Source organism: Cavia porcellus, unplaced genomic scaffold (genome assembly GCF_034190915.1).
Source record: "Cavia porcellus strain 051 isolate PalLab524CR breed Dunkin Hartley unplaced genomic scaffold, mCavPor4.1 scaffold_16, whole genome shotgun sequence".
Lineage (NCBI taxonomy): Eukaryota > Metazoa > Chordata > Mammalia > Rodentia > Caviidae > Cavia > Cavia porcellus.
In genome coordinates, this window is record NW_026947499.1 from 49,536,035 (window position 1) to 49,559,694 (window position 23,660).

A 23,660-nucleotide genomic window follows, 5' to 3' on the forward strand; every position below is an offset into this window, starting at 1 on the left:
GACCGGAGTGGCTGAAATCGAAGTATAATTCGAGCCGTCCCCACAGTGCACTCCGGGCCAAGAGGGAAGGGATGGTGCCCGGGAGAATGATATTGCAGGGAGAGCACTGGGCTGGAGCAAGCCGGGTTTGGGATGGTGCGCTCACTACCTGCGAAAGCCCTGAGCCAAGGTCGGGACCACCACTTCCCGCTCTTTTCGCTCCAGAGGCCTCTGGCCCCGCCCCTCACAGCGCGTCCACCTCAGGCCCCGCCCCTTCCACACCCGACCTGGGCGCGCGCGCGGCCCCGGCCACACCTTCGCCCGCGGCGGCTGCGCAGAGAGCGGTTGTGGGACTTTGGGCCGAGGCGTGAGGCGCGCGCGCTCCCAGGCGAGCGGCGGAGTGATCCGTGAGTGAGCTGCTGTGCTGCGGCTGTCGCTGCTTCCCGGGCCCTCCACACCCTCCTCCGCGCTAAAACAGAACGGACGGTGGCGACGGTTCAAATTACTCTTGGGTTTCGGCCGTTGCGGATAGAGGAAAAGCGCGGTCCACGCCGGCTCTGCTCCGGCCGCCGACTGACTGGCGCTCACGTCTGCGCGTCTGGTCTGTGTGGGTCACGGTCGCACCGTCCCCTCGGGGTTCAGTGTTGAGTGGGGGTCCGCGTCTGCACAGGGCCCCGGAGAGGCGGAGCACCGCCACCACCACAGAGCCGGAATTCGTGGCTCAGGAATCCGATTTTGGTGGGGTTTTTGAGGCAGATATCTTAATTGTAGTCCTGACCAGTTCAAAAAGTATGCATTTCTTTGACTTGAGGCAAATTGCTTGATTTTTGTAAACTTCAATTTCCTCAGCTTCCAGGAAAAAGGATACCCCGGATACCCGACCCAGAAGGTGGTTATGATATTTAAAATTTTAGAATATAGTAGGCGTTCAATAAATGGCAAAAGGCATGTGAAGGTTAAGTGGGGTAGGTAATTAAGTCTTTATACTTAACTCTAGAGCTAGTGATAATAATGAGGACGATGCCCGTGACACTTTATCACTATGTTGGGGTACACTAGTGTAACGAAATCAGTCAAGGGAAGACAAGAGTAGACCTCTCTTATCTGTGGACATAAATACTTAACCCAAGAGAATCCATACTGAAACCAACACAAGATTCAATAAACCGAGGATACGGTAACTTTTCCACACAGGTATACACCTTAATCCTGTAGAAAAAATAAGACACTATAATAGCAGCTAACAGGCTTATAAATAATGCAGCAAGAAATATATAAAATTTACATAAAAACTTTAAGACTTTCTTTACATTAAGAAATAGATCCGAACAATGGAAAAATGTTCCTTGCTCTTAAGCAGGATGACCTAACATCATAGAAATGCCAATTTTCTCTTTTTAGCACATGCATATACTGCCCCAAGAGTATAAGCAATCTTTATACTGAAGTGTGGAAAGATAAGCATAAAAAATTCTTGAGAAAAAAACCTAAAGAGGTTTCATGAGGTGAAGGCAAATTCTACCAGATATTAAAGCATACCATAAAGTCTCAGTAGTTAAAAATATGTGGCACTAGTACCTAAATTTAAAGACAGACAAGTGGAATAAACCAGAAAATTGAGAAACTGAAGTATATATAGAAATTTCATCTATAATATAGGTAAAAACCCATCCTACTGAACAGAAAGTATACTTTTTATTTAAAGGTTGGATCAAATAGCCAGCTGGAAAAATACAGATTATGAGAGTGGGGAAAATCTCCACAAATCAAAATCTGCTCACGATGAACATAAGATAACAAAATCAAAAGATTAATGACTTAATTTGGAGAAAATAAGGTATCACAGACAAAGGGCTAATTTCCCTACTACGTAAAGAATTCTATAAATTGGAAGGGAGGGGAAATAACTATTAGAAATATGAAGGGAAGTAAAGTTCAAAGAAAAATAGCCCTTATAATATAAAAGAAATACTAACAGTAGGACAAATACCAATTAAGACTAAGATATTGCTTTCAGATAAGCAGAATTTCAGATGCCTTGCAACATTGTTGCTGAGGTTTTGAGAAAATAGAATCCAAGTTCTGGATAATACAAGAGTATATTTTTAATACTTTATATATTTTAATTTTTATTACTGTGACCATTTAGGTTTCCTTCAGTTACTGTTCAATGTACCCTATAATGTATGTTTTATTAGTTTTAATGTATATGCCTACTTACTGTTTTGTCTATGTGACTTTTCTTGGACTGCCCTATTTAATTCTTTTAGTATTTTAGTGTACTGATATAGCTGTTTTAACTACTTTTTCTTGAAATTTCCTGTAGATAAGTTTTTGGTATTACTGGGAACATAGATATAATTGTTTTATATTTATTATAAATTGTGGATGTATGCAATATAAAGTCTTCTCCTTTGCCTTTGGGCCTGAAATTCTATTTTATCGCTCTTTATTGCTTATAGTACTTACATGTTATAACTTGGCATTTAAAAATTTCAGCCTTCTTGCTTACTTGGAATCATCATTTATATACTCAAATATTCAGATATGTAAGTGTACTTGATCTGTATTAACAAATGCATAACAAAACACAAACATTACCATCATCCCAGAAAGTCCTGTCATACCTGGGTTAGAGGGACCCAAGGTTATCTCTATTTTTAAGGATTTGTTACAAAGACTAACAGGACTCATATAGTAGGAAGGCTATGCAGTTGAATTGTAAGGAAGATCACAAAAACTATAAAAAACTGTACACATCTGTCTTTATATTCTTTACTTCCCAAGAGGAACCACTGTCTTTCCTGAACAATAAAGGCAAAGTTTGCATTGTTTCTACCTAGAGGGCTCCATTAGACTCTCAATACTCAAGTTTGATTAGGTAGGGATTTGTTAAGCTTATCTCTTTGTCTATCATGTACCACAATTCTATAATCTTATATGTAAAGCAGCTGTTAATCATTTAGGACAGAGAAACTTCTTTTTAGGTCCTGTGGCTAGGCTTGAGAAGTAAGCTGACATAAACCAGAAGAAAAGCATAAATATTTTTATATGTACATGGAAGTCTTCATAAGGAAAATGAAACTCAAAAAGGAGTTAGGTCTCAGAACATACATACTTTCTTTTTTCAGTATTTTTTATTTGTACATGTTTACATTACATAATGATTACATTCCTTATAGGAAGTTGATACATGTAGGTAACACATTTCTTTTTTCATCTCTCCCCTCCTAGATTACATATCTTTTTCATGGCTCTGTATTTGTATTTGGGGTGTTTCATGTAAGAAAAACCATACAATATTTTAGCTTGTATCTCTGATTTACTCCACTTAACATTGTCGTCTCCAGGTATATCCATTTTCCTACAAATGATTTAAATTTATCCTGTATGGCAGAATAATATTTCGTTGTGTATAAATACATTTTATCATTCACCTGTTGATGTACACATAGACTGCTTTCATGATTTTAGGTGATATGAATCGTTTGCCGCTATGAACATTTGTCATTGTAATATGATGTCTTTAGTTTTTTGTTAGTGTTTTGAGACAATCTGTGTATTCAGGCTGGCCTTGAACTCACAGTGAACCCAGACTGGCATTGAACTTCTGGTGATCATTTTGCCTCAGCTGCCTGAATGCTGTGATAACAGCCATATACCACCACACCCAACCTCAGTGTTATTTTAATTTACTTTTCTCTAATTGGCAGAGAGGTTGCACATATTTTCATGTGTTTATTGGCTATTTGTACTTCTGAGAAGTTGCCCATTTTTGATTGGGTCTTTGACTTGGGGGGTCTAATTTTATTGAGTTCCTTATATATTCTAAATATTAGTCCTCCCTTGAAAATAGTTGGCAAATTTTCCTTCCTTCTTTTTTTTTTTTTTTTTTTTTTTTTTTTTTTTTTTTTTTTTTTTGATACCGGGGATTCAACTCATAACCTTGTGCCTGCCAGGCAGGCACTTATCCTGCGCTAAATCCCCAGCTCCACAAAATTTTTTTTCTAGTTGGTAAGTTGTCCCTTTACACTATTGTTCTTTGCTATGCAGAAGGTTTTTAATTTGATATGATTTAGTTCGTTGATTCTTGGTATTACTTGTGCAATTGGGGTTAGTTCAGAAATTTCTTTCCTATGTATATGTCTTCAAGAGTTTTACCTATGTTCTTTTCCAGCAGATTTTTTCTGTTTTTAACATTTGAATCTTTGATCCATTCTTACTTTAGCTTAAATCTACTGTGGTAAGAGACATGGGTCTAGATTGAATCTTTTGCATATGATAGCCAGTTTTCCCAGCACCAGTTGTTTAAAAAAGCAGTCTTTCCTACAGTGTATATTTTTGGCCCCTTTGTCAAAGATTAGCCAACTGATTTGCCTAGAGTTGTTTGTGGATCCTTTTTTATGTTCCATTGTTCCACTTGTCCATTTTTGTGACACTACCATACTCTGTGCACGGTGTGTGTGTGTGTGTGTGTGTATGTGTGTGTTTTAAGTCACTGTAGGTTTGTTATTCAACTTGAGCTCTTGGATGGTGATGCCTCCTGCTTTGCTCTTTTTGTTGCCCAGGATTGCTTTTGCCTGTCTGGGCTTCTTCTGGTTTCATATGAATTTTAAGATTGTTTGCTCTAGTTCTGTGAGCAATATTATTTGTATTTTGATTGATACTGTATCAGATCTTTCTACCAGTGTTGGAAGTATGATCATTTTGACAATATTGATTCTATCTATCAAGGAACAAGGGAATCTTTCTATTTCCTGATGTCTTCTTCAATTTTCTCTTTCACAGTACTGTACAGTAGTTTTCACTATAGAAGTCTAACTCCCTCAAATTAATTCCTAAGTGTTTAATTTTTCTTGGTGCTAATTCCTTTCTTAGGGGTACAAGAGTATAAGAACACTATTAATTTTTGTGTGATGATTTTATATCCTACCAATTTGTTGAACTTATCAGTAATAAAAGTCTTCTGGTGGAAATATGTTTTTTTGTAAAGTATCATGTCATCTACAAATAGGAATAATTTGAATTTTTCCTTTCCAAAGTGTGTTCCACCAATTGACTGATTCTCTGGCTACAGTATATTGAATAGATGTGGTGAGACTGGATATGCTTGTCTGATTCCTGACTTTTGAGGGAATTGTTTCAGTTTTTCCCCAATTCAACATGGTGTTGGCTGGGAGTTTGTCTTAAATGGCTTTTATCATTTTGTGGTAAAGTCTTGCTATTCCTGTTTTCATGAGGGTGTTGACATGATGTGTTACTGAATTTTGTGTAAAATTTTTTCTGTAAGTGTTGAGGTGATCATGTGATTTCTATCCTTGATTCTATTTGCATGGTATGTTACCTTTGTTGATTTACATAGGTTGACATATCCATGCATCCCTAGAATGAAATCAACTTGATAATGAAATATGATCTTTTTAATGAGTTGCTGACTACTGTTTGTGAGGATCTTGCTGAGAATTTTTGTATCTATGTTAATCAAGGGTATTGGTAGTTCTTTTTTATTGAGGCCTTATTTGTTTTTGGTATCAGGGTAATACCGGCTTCATAGAATGAATTTGGAAGCATTACTTGCATTTCTGTTGCTTGGAAAATGTTAAGGCACATTAGTTTTCTCTATACATGTAGCAAAATTTAGTAATCTATGTGATCTGAGCTTTGCTTAGTTGGTAGGATTTTAATTACTGTATGACTATCACTACTTTTTAATATGTTTAGATTTTATTTATCTTCTTCATTCAGTATGGATTATTCTTCTGTGTCTAGGAAATTACCCATTTCTTCTACATTAACCAATTTGTTGGAATGTAAGTTTTCAAAATAGCTTCTGATACTGCTTTGTACTTCTGTGTTATGTGTTATAATAATGTCTTTTTCATCTGTGATTAATTTGGGCCTTCTCTTTTAGTAAGTTTGGCTAAAAGCTAATCAGTCTTGTTTTTTGAAGAGTCTTTGATTTGTTGTTTCTTTGCATTGATTTTTTAAAAACTGGATTTCATTTCCTTTGTTATGATTTTTATTATTCTTTACTTCTACTGATTTGGGGTTCTTGTTTTTCTAGGACCTTGAGATACATCATTAGGTTATTTATTTGGCCTTGCTGTTTTCCTAATGTAGGCACCCATAGCTGTGCACTTCTTCATTTGGAACTGCTTTGTGTTTCACAGATACCAATGCTTTGTATTTCCATTTTCATTTAATTCTAGGAATTTAAAACTTTTGCTTCTCATTTCTTTAGTCAGTTATTGATTGCTTAGAGTGTATTATTAAATCTCCATGCATTGATATTACTTCTTTTGCCATGATTTACAGTTTCATCTTATCGTGATCTGAGAGGATGTGTAAGATTGAGTTTTTTTTTTTATTTATTAAGACTTTAAGGCTTCAAATATGTGCTACTTTGAAAAAAGTTCATTGGGGTGATTAAAAGGTACATTCTACTGGTGTTAGATAGAAGAGTTTATAGATATCTGTTAAGCTGATTTTATCCATCCTGTAGTTTAATTGTTGAATTTTTGTCTGGTTGAATTGCTTGTGAGAATGGGGTATTCATGTCCCTTCTTCCCACTGTGTTTTATGAAATTGGGCACTCTGATGTTTTGTGCATATACATTTACAATTGTTATCTCTTCCTAGTAATTGTTACCTTTGCCAATATGTAATGATCTTGTCTCTTCTCACCAGTTTTGGCTTAAAATCCACCTTATCAGGTAGAAATATAATTATTCCTACGAATTAGGGCTCCCGATGATTGGAATGATGTCTGTCCTTTCATTTTCAGTCTGTGTTTTTCTTTGCATGTGTGCTGTGTTTCTTGAATAAAACATATAGATGAGTTTTGGTGGGTTTTTTTTGTTTGTTTGTTTGTTTGTTTGATCCAGTCTGCCAATCTGTATGTTTTTTTTTTAATTTAAGGAGAACAAAGAAAAAAAAACAGAAAAAGGGTACAAGTTATACAGAATTTCAGAAAAAATAAACAGGAAATCACTAGTTAATTGCATATTGTCATCATAGAAATAGTTGTTCAAGTTACAAAATTAAAGCATATAGAGGGGACTTTCAAACAGTAAGACTGCAAACAGTTTTATTCAATGATCCAACAAAGCTCAATAATATGGTTATCTATCTTATACACTTAAATATATATGCAGTTATATCCTTTAGAGCACTTTCTTTTCCTTTCTTTTGTACAATGACAATTGCACATTTTGGGTTTTATTACTCCCACAGTTCTTATTACTTTTTTTTTTGAAGAAAGTAAAACCAAATGTGACATAACAGGACAGAGTCAGTCAAATCAAATGGATGGACGTAAAAACAAAATACAAGGTGATCAACAATGGTTACCATAATGCCTCTTGCTATCTTAAAAAGAATTGCCTATATCATCAGTTATAATAAAATTGAACAAAACAGTAAAGAACAAGACCAATAAAACCAAAACATTGGAGACATTAGAGGACTTCAAAAGAAGATAATAGTCAACCAGAATGGGCGTGATAGCGAATCTTATTGTCTTCATAGTTGTTGCCTATACTTTTGAACTTGCTACTACCAAGCATAGCAGAATAGAGGAAAATCAGTCAAAACAAGATGGTGAGAGCAATACAGAGTTTCAAATCAAGTTAATAGGAAATCAATGTGGGTTACTATAATATACCCTGCTATTTTTATTTATTTTTCCCTTAATTAAAAGGATAAAAATGAAAAAGTAGATAATAAAAAGATTGAAATAAAAAAGAGGGCATAACAACAAAACAGTGCAGGTGAAAATATAGCCATTTAAGCAAAATAGTGTTTCACCACAAGATAATCTCAACATAAAAGTAGTTACCATAGTGTCTCTTCCCTTAAAATCTTTGGGTATAACTTCGTATACTGTAGCATCAAACATACCAAGACAATGTAAAACCATTCAAGAGAATGACAGTATTACAGGGTATTTAGAATCAACTAACAGAAAATGAACAATGGTTTCTTTATAATCTCTTTTGTCTATAAAAGTTTTTGTTTATATCATCACACATAATAAAATCCAATAAGATACAACAGGTTAAAACCAATGGAGAGAGAAGAACAAAAGCTTGATGGGACTTCAAAACAAGAGGATATTAAATCAGCACTACCTATTATGATGTCTTGTTTTCTCCAAAATGGCTGTTCCTACCATCCAACCTTCTCTGCCTCATTTTTGTTGAGCTCTTTTTCTGTCATTAATTGTCAGTTTGTCTTCTTCATTTCGCTTTCTGCTGCATTCATTGTGACCTCTCTGCCACTGTTTTTGGAATCTTGGTATTTTTCATTTTTAGAATATCCTACAGTAATCTCTGTAGAGTTGAATTGGTGGTTGCAAATTCCCCTAGTTCCTCTTTATCCTGGAAGCACCTTGTTTTTCCATCAATTTCTAGGGATAGTTGTGCAGGATATATCAATCTTGGCTGGAGGTTATTATCTTTCAAAGCTTGAATTATTTCCCCCCACTCTCTTTGTGATTTGATGGTTTGTGCTGAGAAGTCTGCTGTAATTCTGATGAGTGTTCCCTTATAAGTGATCTGTTTCTTGTCTCTGATGGCTTTTAATATTCTGTTCTTATATTGGATTTCTGGAATTTTGATTATTATATGCCTGGGTGTAGCTCTGTTTGGGTTGTAGGTGGCTGGGGTCATGTATGCCTCATACTTCTAAGTATCTTTACCTTTTGCTAAATTAGGGAAATTCTCCTGGATTATTTCTGTGAATAGCTTTTGTAGTTCATTTGTTTGTGTCCCTACTTCTTTTATGTTCTTTATTCTTAAGTTATAGATCCTCTTATCATCTTCTAGCCTTTGTATTATTGCTGTTTGTTTTCTTACTATTTTTAAGAAGTTTTTCATTTCATGCTCCCACATTTCAAATCTATCCTCCAGTTCTGATAATCTATCCTTAGTTTCTTTCAAGCTGTTATGCCAGCTTTCAATAGAGTTTTTAGTTTCCTGGTAATCTCTTTGAACCTGCTTCACGTATTCTATGTTTTCTCTATTTTCTCCATCAAACAATTCTCCCCTTTTTTTCTGTTCTTCCATTCCACCATCTGTTTTTTCTTGGGCGGTGCTTAGCATTTCTCTAACTATTCTACTTATTTCTTAATTTATTTCCTTAAATATTTCATTTTTGAACTCCTCTATGAGGCTCCGGAGATACTGCTTTATGTCTATTGGTGCCATGTCTGGTATTGCATGTTTTCTGTCTTCATTCTCTTTTGCATTTACCTTTCCTGGATCAGTGTTCTCAGGATTGGGGACTGAGGACCCTTTCTTGTTGCTCCTTCTTCCCATGCTTTTTGTTCCTTCCATACAAGCGTATGTAGGAGGCCCAGGTTTTTTTTTCTTTGTCTGTTACAGTTTGTTTGAATTGCACTGAGTAGGTGTTCCCACCCACTGCAGTGTACTACGGAGACACAGACCTGAGCAGCCTCTGCTGGGTCCGTCCCTCCAGATCAACCTAGTGAAGGCTTCACTGCTAGGGTGCACCACAAGGCACAGGGACCTGATTTGGACTAGCCTACTGGATCTTAGTCCATGGCATCACCAGGCCAAGTGCTCCCCACCACTCCCGCTTGAGAGGGGAATATGCGACTAAAGTCACTGCAGGGCCCTGTTCCAGCTAGTCTGCCCGTTCCCAGAATGTCCTCTGTTGGAGCCTCCTAGTCTATGAAAGGGTCCCCATTTCTCTCACTCACTGCAGGTCGATGCAGGGCTTGCTGCCAGTCCCACTCTCAATGCCGTTTGGTTCGGCGATTCCCGCTCTCAGAGCTTTGGTGCATCTCTCTCCCTGCTGTGCTGATCGGGATGCAGCAGCAGCAGCAGGAAATTCAAATCGCGGCTTCCAATGGTGTGGGATCCTGCTTCAGCGCTAAGATTTTATCTGTTCCTGTTATAGCATCAGGATTGCATTTCCAGTTGGTTTCTCTCAGTTTAGTTTCGTTCCTGGGTCAGCAGGGTACATCTCCCCTCACTTAGGACTCCTCACACGGCACCACTCCTGGATTCTAAGCTGGTAGTCTCAGAGAGCCTCCGTGGCTGCTGTTATTTGTCTGCCATGTTCTCCCGGCCAATCTGTGTGTTTTAATTGGAGAGTTAAAATCATTTACATTAGCTGGGTGTGGTGGCACATACCTGTAATCCCAGTGCTTGGAAGGTTGGGGCAGGATTGTTGCAAATTTGAGACCAGCCTGGGCTACTAAGTGAGCTCAAGGCCTTGAATTGCATAGTGGGACCCTGTCTCAAAAAGACAAAAAAAAATCATTAAAATTTACATTGTTATTGCTGAAAATTATGTACTAATTCATGTCATTTTCTGTTTTTCAAGGGTTTGATTTATTTCTGCTGTTTAATCCTTTATCTACTCTTCTTTTAATTTGTGTTTGTTGTCTTCTTGGTCTGTGTTTAGGATTCCCTTATTATTTTCTGCAATGTTGTCTTAGTGATCATGAATTTCTGTAGTTTATACTTACCTTGGGAGATCTTTATTTTGCATTGAGTATTGAAGGTTAGCTTTGCAAGATATAGTAACTTGGTTTAGAAATTTTTTTCAAGTTCAATAAACTTTGTTCTAAGACTTCTGTTAAGAAATCTGCTGTTATTCTGATGAGTTTGCCCTTACAAGTAATTTGGTGTTTCTCTTTTACAGCTTTTGACATTACTTTTTTCTTCTTAATTTCTGACAGTTTGGCTAAGTATTATGGAGAGGGTCTTTTCTGGTCCTGTCTATTTGGTGTTTTAAATACCTCCTTTACCTGAATATCCATCTAATTCCCTAGATTTAGGAAATTTTAGTCAGTAATTTCAGTGACTAGATGTTTGAGCCATTGGACTATATCTTTTTTTTCTAGTTTATTTATTTTAAATAAATTAAAAGAAAACACAATAAAAATGATACAGGATTTCAAAACAAGATGATAGGAAATTAACAGTGGTTACTATATTGTATATTGTTCTCCTTGATGGACTGTATCTTAGTGCCCTTTTCTACTCTAATGAGCCTTCAGTTTTTGTGTTTTTTTTTTTTAGATTTACTCAAGAACTCTTGCTTTCTCTGTTTAGTGGTTCCTACTTTTTTGTTTGATTCTATTTAAATGTTCTAACACTTTCACCTTGTTTTCAAGCCTTAATATTCTTTTTTCTGATTCATCTTGTATACTGCTTAGACTTTCAGTTAGATTTTTATTTGACTTGTTGAGGTTTCTTTTCCAGGAATTCTGCTTGGGTTTTTTTCCCCCACAACATGTATCTCTTTGCTGAATCACCTTTCATATCCTATGTTGTTATTTTCAATTGATTTAGCTGCTTATTTGTACCTTTTATGATCTTTTGGTTATTTTAACTATCAATTTTAAAAATTGGAATTTCATTCACTTTGGTATAAGCAGGATCAACTTTTTGGTAGTATTTATTTTTGGTGGTATCTTTTGTCTTATGTAATGATTGCACTCAATTGCGTCAATTTGATTAGCTTGGGAACTGCCAAGTGATTAGTAAAACATGCTACTTTGTATGTCTGGGTGATTCATAAAGGTGTGACCTTGGAACCTGTATCTGGTCCTTCACCTTTTCCTTGCCCTGCTTCCTGATCATAATGAACTAAGCTTGTATCTTTGCTCCACCACACTCTTCCATCATGACATTTCTGCCTTGGAGCCAGGTGAACATGGATTGAATCCCCTGTAAACATCTCCTCCTTGAAGAGAGTGTTGGATATCATGTCCCCACAACAGGAAAAATGATGAATACAGAAAATTGGTACCAGAGAAAGTTGTTTTGCCAGACATGGAGCTACAGGACTCAATATTTGCTTCATTGGGTTTCAGTTTTGCTTTGGTCCTATTCTTTTCTATTTCTCTATTTTCTCTTTTGGAATGAGAATGTTGACTCTGTGGCATCGTACTTTGAGATTATGTAATTTGTTTTCTATTTTCACAGAAATTCACAGCTAAAAGTTTGGCTTGAGTCTCAGAAGAGATTCTCACTTGGATTTTTGAAAAATGCTGGAACTGTTGCGACTGGGAAAAGGACTATTGTACCCTCTGTTGTACATAGAATAGCTATGTTAGGTACAGTATCATTGTGTTTATTTGGAAATTGTGTGTTCTAAGGAGATGTGTTTTGTTTGTCGAGTTAAGGGGTAGAAAAGGGGTAGAAAGAAATAGTTAAGGGATAGTCGAGTTAAGGGTTAGAAAGGGTTAAGTTTCATTATGTTAACTTGATTAGCTTGGGAGCTGCTAAGGGGATTATAAAGGACACTTTCAGATGTATTTGGATTAATCATGGAGATATGATTCTGGAGTCTATCTGGTCTTCTGACCCTACCTCCTTTACTTCTTGGCCACCATGAACTAATCATGTTTGGTCCACCATATCTACCATGATGTTTCTGCCTTCGAGCAAGATGACCATGGGCTGAATTTCTTGAAACTGTGAGCCAAATTAAATCTTTCTTCCTTTAAATTGTAGGTATTGAATATTGTATCCCAGTGATGGGCAATTTCGCTAATATACCCTCTTTTTTTTAGTTGTGTTTCTTTGTTGAGGTTTATAGATGAGTTAACTAGAATGTGTTTTCCACTTTTGTATGATATTTGTTTTTGTTTTTTTAAAGTGAATTTTTCCTTGTAATGTTCCTTGGATTATAGATACATCTCCATATGAAAGTTACCACTTAGTGTTCTGCCCCCAGCACTGCTTTTAGAGGACAGAATACAGTAACAACTAGTAAACACTTGTGTAGCTACCCACAGATCATCTGGTACTTAAGAACTTGATTCAAAATATCTCTGCTAACTGGACATGGTGGCACATATCTGAAACCCCAACACTCAAGAGGCTGAGGCAGAGAATTACACATTTGAGTCCAGCCTTGGCTGCATATTGAGTTCAAGCCCAGCCCAAATTTCATATCAGATCCTGTCTCAAAAAGCAAAATAAATCATCTGTACTATTTCACTAACTCAAAACAGAATAGTACAATATAGTAAGCTAGAAAAAAATGAGCATAAATGACATTCAGAATATTTCAAATAGTAAATATAGAGAAAAGGGGACAGAAAAAAGGAAAAATATAAAAAATTTAATAGAAGAAAATTGAAAGAGGGAAGTATAAAAAAAGTAAAAAGAGCAGAGAAGGAAAGGGAATGTAAATGGAAGATGAGAAAGAAAAAAAGAACATTGTAGTATAGTGTGCTCCATCCTCTCTTGGTCTCAATTCCAAGCTCTGGTTGCACTTCAGCAAGCCCAGATTTCACTGCTTTCAGGGTTGAGAAGGAGGCTGGTGCAGACTATTTGCCATCTGTTTCTCTCTACTTGTGGATCCCAGCTGCTGCAGACCCAGTTTCTCTCCAGCATCTTCTCTCTATGCCTGGAGTGGTGGGGAGGCTAAAACCCTGAAGGGAGAATGTCATTCAACTTATATTCTTTTTAGAATGTCCTCAATGCCAAAACAATGCCAGGGATATAGCTCAGTGCTACAACACCTGCATGTCACTCATGAAGTCCTGAGGTCAATTCCCCATACCAAAAATAAATAAATAAATAAATAAATGTCTTTTTTTGTGCTCTATGGGCAAAAGTGATGCAGGATCCCTCTGAGACTTCTTTTCTAAGGGCACAAATCCCATTCTAATTACCTCCTAAGATCCACAGCAAATCTATGTTCCTTGGTAGTGTTACTGATGACAGTTACTTCCATACCTAGAAACTTGAATCAACAAATTACTGATAATTTATTTAGTGCTTGTACATGTTAAGATCTCTAGATGTTGAATAAACTAAAAATAAATATAGTAGTAAGCAACTCAAATATTTCAAATGTTTATTCTTTTTTATTGTCACTTTTAAAGTTCAATTAGAACACTAATTTAAGTAATTTATTCATGTAAATCTAGGTGTTGTTAGGTAATCTTTATTTTATTTTTAAAACTACTTCCTCTGTAGAGTTCAACTTACACTCTTTTTAGAATGACTTCGTTGGAGTTCAAAAAGCTTACGGCTCTTCTCTGGAAGAATTTCACTTTAAAGGTAAGATGAATTATATATATAAAATATATAAGTGCATAAATATATGTGTATGTATATACACTTTATATATATATTGAATTATATATATTTCAATAGTTCAGAGGCCACCAGGGAAAATTCTGACAGCTGAGCACTTCATTTTAATTTATGTTGTTTTATTTTTTTCATTTCTGGGGTTGTGGCTATCTGCTCTAGACACAGACTCCAAGGAATGAAATAATAGTACAGAGTCACACAGAAAGGAGAAAAAGTTCATGAAATTGCTACTACCAAAGTGAAACTGTTTATTGACCATTTATGTTTTCCTTATGAAGTAGTTGTGAATATAAAGTTATTAGCCATTTGTATATTTAATAACAGGAAAGTTAATATAATCCTTTTTGTTAACCCTTCTAGAGGCGGAAATATATGAGCTTAGTTATGGAGATACTCTTAACAGTTCTGTTTGGTATTTCACTTTTGGGACTACGCAATGTTCTTTTTATGAAGAAGATTGGACCCTTCAGTTTTACTGCTTTTCCTGTTAATCATACACCTTCATTCATTGGAGCACCTGTCACTTTTCCTTATCCTTGGGAACTGGCTTACGTGCCTTCCAACAGTACTGTGGTACAGAATATTGTTGCAAATGTTAAAAAGGACTTAAACACCAATATGCAAGGTTAGAAATAAAAATTTTCTGAAAACAAATATTATTAAATTGTTTTAGCAAAGACATACGTATAATACTTTTAACTAGATAGTTATCTTCCATGTAAAACACTGTAGGATATCCATATAACCAAATATTAATGTCATAAGAACCATATTGTAAACTCTGTTAAAATCAAGAGTTAAATTCATTTAAAAAATTTTTCCTTAAAGAGTCCAGAACAAATAGTGTTAAGTAAGTTTTTGTTTCTTGTTGTTTTTTCAGAATCTGTGTAAGTATGACTTCAGGGCATATGATAGTATACAACAATTACACAAAAATACAGGATTAGGACAAGCCATTATTCTAAATGCATATTCAGTAGTGAGTTATTTAAAACATTGTTCATGTAATGTATTATACCCATCATAGACCATGTATTAGTCTGTTTCAGGTTATTATAACAAAATAACAGGGTTAGTAATCTAAAAAAGAAAACAGACTTACTTAGCATACAGTTTTGGAGACTAAAAATCCCAACAAGGTGGGGGGCATTTGTTTAATATCCAGTGAAGGTCTCCTTGGCTACATTTAATGAGTGGTAGAAGCACACTTGACGTGAATGGAGCACATGGAGAAACAGAAAGTAAATAGATTCAGGGACAGGCCCACTCTTTATAACAACCCACTCTCATGGGAACCAACTAGTAAACTAATTACACTAAGCCCACCCATAAAGATTCCACCACCTTCACATCACCATACTGAGGAGCAAGCTTCAAATATGAACCTTTGGGCAACATACTCAAACTCAGCCATAGCAAAGTGCTTTAGAAAGATGGGCAAGATTAATTTAAGAATTTCTAATTCTTCACTTTCTCAGCCCAATTTCTCTCTTTCTCTCAAACATAAACACTGTCAATAGTTTTGTGGGCATCTTTCTAGTGACATTCTCCATTATATAAACACACATATGTGCATACACATATAACACCATTCAGTCATGTATTTTTTTCAATTTTTTGCCTCAAGGGATTTGAAAGTCCTAGAGTATATATAGATACTGTCTCAGGATGTTTCTAATTTAAAATAAATACTGAAACAGAATGATGCAGATTTGCTTAATAATTTTTGAAGTATGCAATGCAAATATACCAACAAACAGTTATCAATGACTTTGGGTTATCCAAAATATTTAATTTCCATTCTTCTTTAATGAATGAAATTCTAGAATTCTTAGAAGTGTGTTGCTTGACTTCCAAACATTGACCTTGTATCCAGCTGCATTACTGTATTTGATTATTACATCTAGAAGTCTTTCAATGGAGTTTTGGGGGCCTTCTATGTAGAGTGTCATATCATTTGCAAATAATGATAATTTAACTTCTTCCTTTCCTATCCTTATTCCTTTTATTTCTCTATCTTGTCTAATTTCTCTGGCTAATGTTTCCAGAACTATATTGAGTAGGAGTGGTAATAATGGACATCCTTGTCTTGTTTCTGATTTTACAGTGAAAGTTTTCAGGTTTTGTCCATTTAGTAAGATGTTGGCTATTGATTTATCATATATGGCTTTTATCAGATTGAGGTAGAGACCATCTATTCTAATTTTCTGTGGGGTTTTATCATGAATAAGTGTTGGATTTTGTCAAAAATCCTTTTCTGCATCTATTGAAATGATCATGTGATTCTTGTCCTTGGCTCTGTTGATATGGTGTATTATGTTTATTGATCTGCATACGTTGAACCCCTACTGCATTCCCCATGAATGCCACTTGATCGTGTTGTATAATCTTCTTGATGACTTGTTGAATTCTATTTACCAGTATTTTATTGAGGATTTTTGCATTGATGTTCATTAAAGAGACTGGCCTGTAATTTTCTTTTTCTGGTTGGGTTTTTCTCTAGTTTTGGTATTAGGGTATTTGCTTCTAGGAATGGGTTAGGAAGACTTGCTTCCCTTTCAATTTCATTGAAGAGTTTGAGGAGTGTTGGCATTGTCTTCCCTAAATTTCTTGTAGAATTCAGCAGTGAATCCATCAGGACCTGGGCTTTTCTTTGTTGGTAAGGTTCTAATTACATTTTCAATTTCATTAACTGAAATTTGGTTATTCAGCAATTTTACATCTTGGTAATTCATACATTTCTAGGAATCCAAACATTTCTTCTGTGTTATTGAACCTATGAGAGTAAAAGTTTTCAAAGTCAGTATTGATGATCTTCTGTATTTCCCCAGGGTCTGTAGTGATTTCACCCTTTTCATTTTTTATTGCATGGATGTGAGTGTTTCCTTTCCTCTTTTTGATAAGGTTGGTTAGGGGTTTATCAATTTATTTATTCTTTCAAACAACCAATTCTTTGATTCATTAATTCTTTGTATTGTTTTCTTAGTTTCAATTGCATTAATTTCTGCTCTGATTTTATAATTTCCTCCATTCTTTGGGCTTTGGGCTTGACTTGCTTTTCTTTTTCTAGAAATTTGAGGTGCGGCATTAGGTTGTTTATTTGTGTTCATTCCATTTGCCTGATGTGGAAGTTTAGTGCTATTTATTTCCCTCTGAGGATTGCTTTCATTGTGTCCCACAAGTTCCAGTAATTTGTATTTGCATTTTTGTTCAATTATAGATATTGTTTAGTTTCTTCTTTAATTTCTTTTGTGGCCCATTGGTTGTTTAGGAGAGTGTTATTTAACTTCCATGTGTTTATGGGATTCTTGTGGGGTTTTTGTCATTAATTTCCAATTTTATTGCCCTTAGGTCAGGTAATATGCATGGGATTATTTCAATTCCTTTGTGCTGAATTTCTGATATCATAATTATATGTCTGGGTAAATATTTAGTTTGGTTATGGTTAATTGGGTTCTATATGCCTCACTTACCTGCATGTCAGATTTTCTTCCCATGTTTGGAAAATTTTCTGCTATTATTTTTGTAAATAGTCTTCATATGTCATTTGTGGTGACTCCTGCTTTTTTGCTGACACCTATCATTCTTACATTGTTTCTCTTTGCATCATTTTACAGCTGTTGAATTGTTGTTTCATGGTTCCTTGATATTTTTAAGAGATCTTTTCTTTCATGATCATAAGCTTTCATCCTGTCTTCCAGGTCTGAGAGTTGATCTTCAGCTCATTCAAGTAGTTTTGCCAGCTTTCAGTGGAATTTTTAATTTCCTGATAATCCCTTTGAATTTGTTCCATAAATTCTAATTCTATCTTATATTGTTCAGAGTTTCCATCATTTTCTTATGTTCCTCTATTTTTTAATGTAGATCTTCTTTAGATACGTACATTTCTTTCATAGCATTTGTCATTTCATTTTTTACCTGAGAGATTATTTCTGATCTGATTTCCTCTACAGCTTCATTTGTTTCTTTGCTTCAGTTGCTACCATTTCAGAAAGTCCAGTTGTGTGATTTCCAGTGTCTTCCATTTCAGCATCTTTTGGATTTGTTCTTGGTGGGCTGGAGGACTGAGACTCCATCTTGCTCTTTCATTTTGTCATTTTTCTCTGGGACCCATGGGGCTGGCTAGGCACCCTCCTGATGGATGGCACTGGAATGCTGCACTGAGCAGAGCTTCAATCCTCTGATATTCCCATGGCTAGCTGGGGTACATCCCTGAACTGTTGCACCAGAAACTTGTGCTCTATAGCCTGTGAGGCTAGCCAGATGTTCCCCTGATGTTCTGTACTGGGTTGCTGTGGATGCAGGGCTGGGCAGAGCTCTGTGCAGAGAGCAGGGGTGCACCCCCAGAGTGTGTCACTGGGTCCTAGCACCTGGCTGATGGCATTCGGAACCTCTGCAACCCAGACATCTAGCAGGAATGCACCCCTGGAGTGTGGCACTGGGGCCTTGGCCTGGATGGGTGTAGTTCAGAACCTCCAGGACCAGGTGGCTAGGCAGAGCATCCCCCCAGAATGTGGTGCCACTAGAGCCTTGCATCTGGCTGGGAGGAGTTCAGAGCCTCTGGACTGCAATGCTAGCCAGAGTGCACTCCCCAATGTATGTTTCCAGGACCTTGCTTCTGGTTGGACAGAGTTCAGAACCTCTGGGACCCACCAAGTGGCTAGCTGGGCTGCATCCCTGAACTATGAAGCTGGGGCCTTGTGCTCTGATGGGCAGAGCTCAAATTCTCCAAGACCTGTTGGTTAGGCTTGTTGCTCACTGATGGGCAGCTCTAGGGCTCTGGGCTGGGGTGGGCTTGGTATATCTGTGGTCTGTGGGGCTGTCTGAACATCCCCTGGTGGATTGAACTGGGACGCTGGGCTGGGCAAAGCTCAGATCCTCCATGCAGCTAGCAAGGTCACAACCCCCAGAGTGTGGTTCTGGGGCCTTACACCTGGTTGGGTGGAGTTAGAACTCCAGGACTCAGGCAGCTAATAATGCCTAGGCTTTTTGCCCCTCTTCCCAAGTGAACATTGTTAGTGATATTCAAAGATGAATATTTAGGGAAATACTTTAGATATGCAAGGAGTTCAGAGACAACAATAGGAAGATGGTAAATGAAACCTCTGATACCAGAAGAATCATAACTAATTGAAGCTACTGACGGGATGAAAAGAAGAGCTCAGGTGTACACTACTAGCTCAGCTATTGTCATTTATACTGGCTCCTCATTCCAACTAGGTTTCAGTTCTAGTATGCTACTTTAGCATACTAGAATGATATATTTGCTTTCTTAAATATAATAGTGATCAAAAGGCCAACTGTACTTAGTCTAGGCTTCAGGGAAGTGGTTGTGTGTGTATCGGTACTTGAATGTGTTCGATGCTGTACATATTGGGGCCAAAATACTTGGTATATGTTGGAATGAAAGATATTTGAAGCCTAGAAATATGTACACATCAGGTCACTAGGAAGGAAGGTGGTAGAGACAAATGAGTTAAAGAACTTGAAGAGTTGTTGAACTGATAAATAACTTGAATGTAAGCTTGAAAGGATAACAAGAGAATGGAAAAGTGATTTTAAATATCAAGTGACTACAGTGTAAAATGACCTCATGTTTGAAGACCTTTGTGGCTGCATAGCAGCAAACGAATGTATCCCACTTTCCCATACTCTGAAAACACTAGCATTTATTATTATAGTAACCATAGCTTCCTGGTGTGTCAACAACCTCCTCTGCTGAATATCACCACAAACTGAGACCCAGTTGCTACCTACCTAGTATTTCTTTGCCAAAACAATAATTATGATCCCTCAACTTAATTTCTTTGCCACTAGCAATATCTCAGCATGTTTTGATGACAATCCCAATAGACATTTAACCATCATAAGGCTGAACTAACTTGAAACTAATGAATGTCTTTTAGATAAGAACACTGTACAAGTACAATCTGATCCTATGTAGTCACTTTTAAAGCTAAAGATTCTGTGATTCATACAATGATAAAAAACCACCACTCTTATCAGTCAAATACTAACTTTGGAAAGTGGTTATTATATTGGTCAGCCCTTCCATCACTGGAAGAAAATAACCTATAGCTGTAACTTAAAGGAGAAGTTTAATTTGGCCCAGAGTTTCAGAGGTTTACTTAGTGATTGGCTGACTCTAAGGCAGAAACACCATGACAGAAAAGTGTGATAGACAAATCTGTCAATTTTATGACACTTGGGAATGAAAGCAGGGTAGCAGCACCAAAGAAGAGGCTGGGGACCAGTTATATTACCCAAAGTCACATCTCCATGACCTGCTCGTACATACCCAAAAGTGTACTTTATTAATTCTATAGGTGACTCCCGTGCCAGTCAAGTTGTCACTTCAACTTAACTGTCATAATTATAAATTTTGATCAACAAAAGTAGTCAAGGGGGCTTGATCCTTCTAGTGGTACCTGAAGTATATTCCTTGAAGATAAATCATGAATGAATTGTTACTTCCCAAACTAAACATTGGCTCAAGAGCCCCAGAATTAACCTGTTCTACAGTCTGACCTCAATGTTTATTTCCCTTGAGTGAAACCATTTCTTTGTATAATGAAAAGATAAGAGTGACTCATTTTATGCAAATGTCATGCAGGTGCGCAACTACTATGTTCACCAAAATGCAGATGTTTTAAAGTGAAACATACCAAGATCCCATGTTTCCTAGACAGAAAAGACATTGTCTAAACCGGATGATAATTCTTTGGAGTTCAGTGCTGTTGGTATTGTTTATAGATGTGTTTGCAAAGTACAAGTGGAACAAAGCAGCTAAGAGAATTGACTTTACCTTAGTCTTTGTGATATACAGATACAGTGATACTTTGGAAACAAAGTGACAAGAACATACCTTGGGATAGGGGCTTTGAAAGCATGAAATAGTACCTTTGGTTAAGGATGATGGCACCATCAACAGTTACTCTTTTTTGGAAGCTTGAATCAGGTCATTTGGAATTTTGCTAGAGGAAAAACTGTGCCAAACAACTCATTTAAATATTAGGAATAAAACTGCATAGAACTTCATTATCATCCTTGAGTTAAATCTTGATATTCTGTTCACATCAAACGTATGTTTAATTCTAAGAAAATCTTTAATATATATGGTTGCACACATGCATATCTTAAATGGCTCTTTTGATTTAGAAAGGTACAAATATTGTCTTTTCTAATATCAGTTAAGTTAAATTTGTAGGCCAAATTCATTGATTGGTCATCTGAAATACAGAAATGTTATTTCTTCAAATGTTGAAATCATAAAGTGGCTTCATCCTCCAACTTGTGGGTATTTTTGATAAACATATTAGAGAGTTTTATGGTTTAGAAGTTTGAATGGATTGAATGGATCAGTTTTCTAATTTCCCTTCAGAATGGAAATTTAATTTTTTTATTTTATGAAAAAATAAAATGTCATAATCAAGTAAGAGAATAACAGTAGCTACTACATTGTATATCATTATGTTCCAACTAATTACTCAGTGTACAAGACATAAACCAGAAAGATTTTTACAAAAATGAAGCATAATAACACAAAACTTTCTTTTCAATGAACTAAAATAAACTAGTAGTTTATATTAGCGTATATGTTGAAAAATTTTTGAAACAGTGAAATTTTTATTTTGGGGAACTATTTGAACTTCTTCGTACTTTCTACTTAGAGCTCTTCTATTTGCTCTTTGTTTATATATATTGTGTTTCTCATATTAGAGAAACTATGCAATATTTACGCTTGTGTGTCTAACTTATTTTACTTAACAAGATGTTTTCTAGTTGTATCCATTTACCCATGAATACCTCAAGGGTATCTTTCTTTATAACAGCATAGTACTCCATTATGTATAAGCACTACATTTTCCTTAAGCATTCATCTGTTTATAAATACACTATTTCTAAAATCTAGCTATTATACATTGTGCTGCTTTATACATAGTATGCATGTTTCCCTGTAATATTATTTTACCTCTTTTAGGAAGATACCTAAAAGGTAGCTAGGTCAAATGAATTTCTCTTTTTAGTTTATTTCCACACTTAACATCTATAGTAGTTGTCTTTGTTTATATTGCCCACCAACACTGTAGATTGGTTCCCTTATCCCTCATATCCCCCATCAGAATTTCTTATTATTAGATTTTTTGTTGATAGCCATCTTCCTGGGGTAAAATGGTACCTCTGTGTAGTTTGAATTTGTATATCTCTGATGGCCAGTGATGATAAACATTTTTTTCATGTATTTATTGGCCACAAAGTGGGAATTTTAAAACACTGGAGCATCATCAGCCCTTATCTTCCTTCAATAGATATTTTATTATTTTTTCAAACTTGTAATTAAAATTTTAAAACTAAAAATCTCTATCTACTCCTAATATCTATTGGTTTATTGTGCAAATGTTTACAAAACAATGTTTTGACATTTATGTTTATAGCCATTCATCCACGTTGCCAGCTTACAGATAGGAAGGGCTATAATACAATTTACCTTTATGTAATCAATCCATAAATTAAATTTTTCTATCTCTACAGTTGTAGGCTTTTCTTCGGAAAGCAAGTTTGATAATTACGTTAAACAAATTAATAACTCTGAAAAGGTTCTGGCTGCTATTGTTTTTGACCATGATTTCCAAAGTAACAGTGATACTCTGCCACTTAAGGTGAGAAAGTTTTATGTATAAACTTCATAATTTCAGTATTCTGGTGTTTAATGAAGTAGAGGTACCATTATTTTATTTAATAAGTGGAGACTCTAACTTGCCTGAGCTTATGCCGTTTGTACATGGCAGAGGCTTAAATCCAAATGTAACTAACTAATGTTCATTTCACTAACTTCACAGTTGATGAGACTACAATAGTATTTGTCACCTATGAGGTCTTTACAGGGAGCACTGATAGTTAAGGATATTAACTTTGCTACTGTATCTGACATTACACCCATCTCTAGCCCTGAAGATGATGCTGAAGTAAAGATACATTCCCTGGTCAGAACATTTGATGTGATAAAGCTGATACATCTCTTCACCACACAGCATGAAAAATTTTCTCTCTTTTGAGTGAAGCTCATAATTTTCCTTGTAATACAGAAAATCCAAAATAGCTCTTAAGGCTTAGGACATGTGCAAATCTGAGAAATATTCTGGTAACTCAAGGAGGAGAAATAGTGTTCTGAACTTAGTGTTTTTGATGTTGAGAGAAATGACCAAAGGAGAAAACAGACAGTTTTCAATTGAAAAAGGGATTGAAGACTCCTGGTCGTAAGTAGAATTGTGGGTATCTCTATTCTGTCCTGACATGTCCTCAGTACTTTCATATGTGTCAACATCCCTCAGGTTCCTTACTGATGTGGGCTGTGCTAATGTAGGCAGTGTATTTCAAGCGTAGTCAAAATGTGTTCGGTACAGTTTCGGTACTTCATTTTTTCTGCCTTTGTGTAGTGTCCATCTCCCTTACCCCTCTTACCTGAATCATTCTTACCCTTTACAATTAATTAATGCTGTGATTCTATATTGTCTCTCCTGACTATGCACACTGCTCTTTTTTTAATTCTCCCATAAATATACTAAACATGTATCTATCACTGAATTTGTACTT

At 36.1% G+C, this 23,660-nt stretch overlaps 1 protein-coding gene across 1 annotated transcript in view; it reads left to right on the forward strand.

The window, feature by feature from the left end:
- The first annotated feature begins 334 nt into the window (after positions 1 to 334).
- Positions 335 to 23,660, forward strand: part of LOC100713787 (phospholipid-transporting ATPase ABCA3-like) — a 135,349-nt gene continuing 112,023 nt past the window's right edge. Inside the window, exons 1-5 of the mRNA XM_063226643.1 lie at positions 335 to 580; positions 11,940 to 12,070; positions 13,947 to 14,030; positions 14,427 to 14,691; positions 22,599 to 22,726. Of these exons, the coding sequence (XP_063082713.1) occupies positions 13,971 to 14,030; positions 14,427 to 14,691; positions 22,599 to 22,726 (453 nt within the window). The 5' untranslated portion in view covers positions 335 to 580; positions 11,940 to 12,070; positions 13,947 to 13,970. The remainder of the gene's footprint in view (positions 581 to 11,939; positions 12,071 to 13,946; positions 14,031 to 14,426; positions 14,692 to 22,598; positions 22,727 to 23,660) is intronic.